General features: G+C 54.7%; 1 protein-coding gene across 1 annotated transcript; it reads right to left on the reverse strand.

Moving 5' to 3' along the window:
- Positions 1-1,337: 1,337 nt before the first annotated feature.
- LOC119323967 (auxin-responsive protein SAUR32-like) lies at positions 1,338-2,196 on the reverse strand. The gene has a single exon (XM_037597683.1). The coding sequence runs from the start codon at positions 2,048-2,050 to the stop codon at positions 1,697-1,699; it is 354 nt and encodes a 117-aa protein (XP_037453580.1). The 5' UTR covers positions 2,051-2,196; the 3' UTR covers positions 1,338-1,696.
- Between the last annotated feature and the right edge of the window lie 3,200 nt (positions 2,197-5,396).

Here is a 5,396-nt window from a genome sequence, read left to right on the forward strand (position 1 = left end):
TAATGACTTATTACAACTCAGGAATAAAAAGAAAAGAAAATAGTTGTGACTAACTTTACTAAAATATGAGCATAGATGCTTATTCTTAATGACTTATTACAATTCAAAAATAAATAGAAGAAAAAATAGTTATGATTAACTTTACTAAAAAATGAGCATAGATGCTTATTTTTAATGACTTATTACAACTGAGAAATAAAAAGAAAACAAATAAATATAGCTGAAAAGGAAAAAAACTATATAGAAAACTACTCAGAAATGAATTGAAGCAAAAAATAGTTGTGATTAACTGTACTAAAAAAGGAGCATAGATGCTTATTTTTAATGACTTATTACAACTCAGAAATAAAAAATAAAAAAAAATATAGCAGAAAAGAAAAAAAACTATATAAAAAGATACTCAGAAATGAGCATAGATGCGCTTATAGAGCAAATTCAAATTAAATTCATAATAAATTTCAAGAGAAATTCATATGAATTGAGCCTAAATTCCCTATATAAGGGCATCTATTTTCATTTTCAGAGGAGCTCAATAAGGCAGAGAGGGAGGGGCTTATAAACCGGTCCGATTCCCCTCCGGTTGGCGAGGTGGGACTAAACTTTGGCCGCAACGAGGACCAACCCTTTAATCCCGGTTGGTGGAATGGACCGGGACTAATGGTCGTCCTTTGGTCCCGGTTCAGGCCACCAACCGGGACCAATGATGATGGGCCAGGAGCGAGGGCCATTGGTCCCGGTTCGTCCCATCAACCGGGACCAATAGGTCCAGACGAACCGGGACCAATGGCCCACGTGGCCCGGCCGGCCCCTAGGGCTCACGAACCGGGTCCAATGCCCCCATTGGTCCCGGTTCTGGATTGAACCGGGACTAATGGGCTGGACCGGCCTGGACCATTGGCCCCTTTTCTACTAGTGCGGTACTAATGTCCTACACGCACCCGGGCCTGGCTCATGCCACGTGTTGGCACTTTAGCGCCGGTTTGTGATGAACCGGTACTAAAGAGGGGGGACCTTTAGTCCCCACTCTTTAGTGCCGGTTGCCGAACCGGCACTAAAGGCCGTTACGAACCGGCGCTAAAGCCTGGTTCTGCACTAGTGTAGACACATTTGCATGTTATTTATGGATGATTTGTCTATTTTTTATCCAAAATTTGATGAATTTCGTCGTGTTTGATGAAAATCATCCGATTAATTGAAATTTGTTTTGAAATTTATGTAGCTACACTTGGATGGTCGGCTCAATCCGTGTCGGCGAACTGGTTTTCTCTGATCCGTAGACGAACGTGGTGTTTGGTTTGGAGATGAGCGTTAGAGGTGCCCTAACTTCCCCTTTGATGTTGTCTTACAACATAAATCATTTTAATTCTTGGAAAAATATATCCAAAAGCCTACCGGTTTCATCAGGCCACCTGATACCAATCAATACAAAAAGGACCAATCAAATCTTGGCCTGTGCTATACCAGCTCTCACCGGCCGGCAAGGACTAATCACCTCAAAAAAAAAACCCTACTGACTGCCTCTCATGCTTCTCCGTATCTGGTATCTCTCTCCCTCTCTATGTACGAGTACGTGTACATGTGTGGCTGGCTGTCATCTCCGGCAGGCGGCAGAAAGAAGAACCTCTCCCGCTCGCGCGCTCCGGTGCTCAACAAACGAAAGCCGGCGGGCCGGGGCTCGATGATAGATGCGGGTCGATCAGGATGTGATTTTGGCGCGGGTGCACGGGCCGAAGGAGTAGCTCTGCTGCTGGTAGCCGCCGGCGTACACGCGGTGCGGCGAGGAGTGCGAGTGTGCCGTCTCCCGGTCGACGAGCGCGCGCAGGCGGAGGAACTCGTCGACGGAGCAGGGCAACCAGAGCGGGCCGGCCGAGTTGTAACCATACGTGTCCCGGGCCGCCTCCAGCAGCCGCTGGAACAACGGGTGGTAGAGGTAGGCGATCGGGATGACGAACCGCCTGAACCCGTCGCCCTGCTGCTCCGGCTGGCCGACCCGCACCGCCAGCCACCCCTTCTTCACCTTCCCCTTCTTCTCCGCCTGGCCCCCTTGCATGATGATGACAGCCCCCTCGCCGGCGGTCCAACTCCAGCCGCCCTCTCGCTGTCGCTGCCGCTGCTGGTGGTGCTAAGAGGTCACTGCTCTATAGCTAGAGCCAAGGAGCCAATCCAGAGGTGTGTGTGGTGCGGTGTGCTTCGCGGCGCTTGCGGTTGTTTTTATAGGACTTGCAAGGCTCGTGCGTGCGGGCCGAGAGGAGATTGGAAGATTAGATAAGTGATTAGTCGCCGGTGCGTGGCGCACCCGTGCGCTGCCTGTACGTACGGCGTCCTTTGCTACGGAACCCGGTCCGGTGTCGGGGCTTCCATGTCGGGTCGGGAAGGGTGTGGCGGGTGATGGATCGTGTGCGTCGCTGACACGCTGGCCCGTCGGAATAATCGGGTTACGGCGTCGGGGTCGCTGGCCGTACTGGCGGACCGTCGCGTGCGCGTCAGGCCTCAGTTGCGGCGAGCGGGATGGGTAGCAGTTGAGCCGTGCGCGCGAGTGGAAGGTCTGATGTGGTTTGGACGGACGGGGAGGAGGAGCGGGCACGCTGTCGCCGGGGCCGGCGGGTGGTGCACAGGTCGTACGTACGTCGTCCTTTGGTCGTGGCGCGGCTGGCCCACGACGGCGGACTGGCCATGGCAGGTGGAATCGTTTTCTTTCAGTTGTGTGAGCGGGGGGACTGGCACTGGCATGTGTTCGTGACTGCTGCCCCACGGCCACAGGAGATGTTGATGCATGGTGGCAATTAATTGGTCGGGCTCTAGTCTAGCTTAGCTCATCGCCCAACCGTTGGATGGTAGCTGTTGGAGCGACCCTCTGGCGGGCAGCGCGCGATGCCGATGCATTTTCTTTTCCCCGGCCGTCGTACGGAGGTGAGATGGATGACGCTATTGAGGCTAACTCCACCGTGTCCAAACGGACGTCCGTTTTGTTCGGATTCTATCCGTTTGGCAAGGGATTGGATCGTGTTCGGATCTGTCCTGGGATGCGGTGGCCGTGCGTCCAGCGCGCGGCCGCATCCTTTACCCCATCATGTCCGCGTCTATTTTAAAAAAGATCAACGTTTCAAATGCCAAACCCTACGGCCCCAGTTCATCACGCACGCCGGCAACAAAGTCAACGGCCTACACGTCCATCGTCGGCATCAGCCAGTGGCCGGCAACACAGCCAGGCTCCAAAATGAATGGTTGTCCTCGCCGGCAACACAGCCGACCTTCAAAATGAATGTTTTTCTAGCCGGCACACGGCCAGCGGCCCAGCGGGCGGGCGGCACCCATGCCAGCCTCCAAAAAAGAACGGCCACGGCCGATCGAACGACCTAGTTCAGGTCGTCGGCGTCGAGCATCTCCTTCTGCCTGGCCTCGAACCAGGCCCTCGTCTTCTCGCTCATCTTCGACAAGTCCACGCTCATGATCGCAAGGGCCACCTCCTTCTCTTTGGTGGCGGCATTAGTGGCCTCGATGTCGAGCTGCCTTTGCCTGGCCTTGACGTTGTCCGCCTCGATGTCGAGCTACCTTTGCCGGGCCGCCTCCTCCATATCGAGATGCCTCTGCTGGGCCGCCTCCTCCATGTCGATCTTCCTTCTCTTGGCCGCCTCCTCCATCTCAAGTTTCTTCGTTTGAAGCTCTAGGTATTGCTTCATTTGATCGTCCTTGATTTGTCGCTTCTTCTCGTCCCTCACATCCTTTTGCGACATCATGCCATGCAAAGTGTCATGCAATGCCATGGATGAGGCATCACGAATGTCGTCAACATTGGAGTTGGTCTTGCCCCTCGGCCTCTTCAACGCCTCGCCATCTCCACCTCTGGAGTACTTGGCCGTCTTCAGGCCTCTCTTCCTTTGGAGTTCAGGGTATTGGTCCTTGAACTTAGGGCAATTGTTGATCATAGTCCAACAATGCGTAAGAGTGAACGGCTTGTCATTGTCTCGGGCCTTGAATGCCTCCAAAGATTGAAATGCCTACCCCATATGATCAAAAACAAGTGAAGATGCAAGCATGTACAAGGCCGAAGTCTCATGGCCGTAGCAAGGAAAGGGCAAGGAAGGAGAGCATACCATGTCCCCAATGCCGGTACCACTCACGGGCCGTGCTTGAACACTCTCAAATGCGGCTTGATACTTGTTGCACTCTTGTTCGATGAACAACCATCTCTTTTGAATCGAGCCGACGCCACGGTTGCTTTCAAATTGGTAGGGCTCAAACAACTTCCTTTCATGGAATGTTTTGTGGACTCTCGTCCAAAAAACAATACCCTTTTGTTGCGCGCCGGTCCTTGGATCTTGGCTAATCTCCATCCAAGCTTGGCAAATCAACTTGTCCTCATCTTGTGTGTATGAACCCATGCGAATGCTCTTCCTCTTCTTTTGTGCTTCCGCTCTTTGTGTAAGCTCGTCGATGAACAATGGCTCACCACTAATGTCAACGTCATTGCTTTCTTCTTCATCACCATCACCTTCGACATAGATGTCATCATCTTCATGCCATGAGTCACCATGGTCGTAGTCAGCACGGTCGTCGGCCTCTTCATCGGCAGTGAACTGGCCGCGGCCATCCTGACTTTGGGTCTCCTCGGGGTCGTAGACAGGGACGTGCCCACCCTCGTAGATCACTTCCTCCATGAACTAGTCGTAGTAGGGGTCATCGACCGGTGCCGTTGGTGTTGGCATTCCGTCGAGCAAGACGCGGGGGGGCGGCATGGTGCCGGTAAACGGCGGACGTGCTTGCTTGTTTTGCTTCTCGACGGACGGCCGACCGCCGCTGCTGGACCCAGGGGTGACGTTGAGGTCGATGACGGCCGAAGGGCGTGGTGTGGACGGCGCGATCACGCTCATGTCCGGCGACCCCCCGAAACGGGTCTGGCCGTCGGGCCTTGGTGGAGGAAAGTCGGGCGACAAGGGCGTGGTCCGCGACGTCGGCGACTGGCAGTGCGGAGGCCGGGCGACCGACGACCGTGTGCTCGCCGGACCGACGGCCCCTCCAGAGAAACCGGGCGGACGACAAATTCCAGCCATGAGAAGGGTGTGCTCTTTGCTGACGATGGCCTCCTTCTCCTCGACCTCGGCCTTGTGCCGCGCGGCCTCAATTGCAGCGCGCTCGGCGGCTCTCTTGGCCACGGCGATGTTGGTCTTGGCGACCGCCCTCCGGCTCCTCCTCTTCGCCGATTCCGTGTCCAACTTGGCGATCTCCTCTGGCGTGCACTCTGACCGGGCTTCCTCGGTGCCTGCCCTTCTTCTTCTTGGCCATTCCGGGCGGGTCGACGACCAGCCTGCCGGAGTTCGGCTGGGCGTCGGCCATGGACGGTGGAGGGAGTGGGACGGGCGGGACGTGGGAGGGTCTGGGTGGGAATGGCGCCAAAG

The sequence above is a fragment of the Triticum dicoccoides genome, chromosome 6B, assembly GCF_002162155.2.
Source record: "Triticum dicoccoides isolate Atlit2015 ecotype Zavitan chromosome 6B, WEW_v2.0, whole genome shotgun sequence".
In the NCBI taxonomy this organism is placed as follows: domain Eukaryota; kingdom Viridiplantae; phylum Streptophyta; class Magnoliopsida; order Poales; family Poaceae; genus Triticum; species Triticum dicoccoides.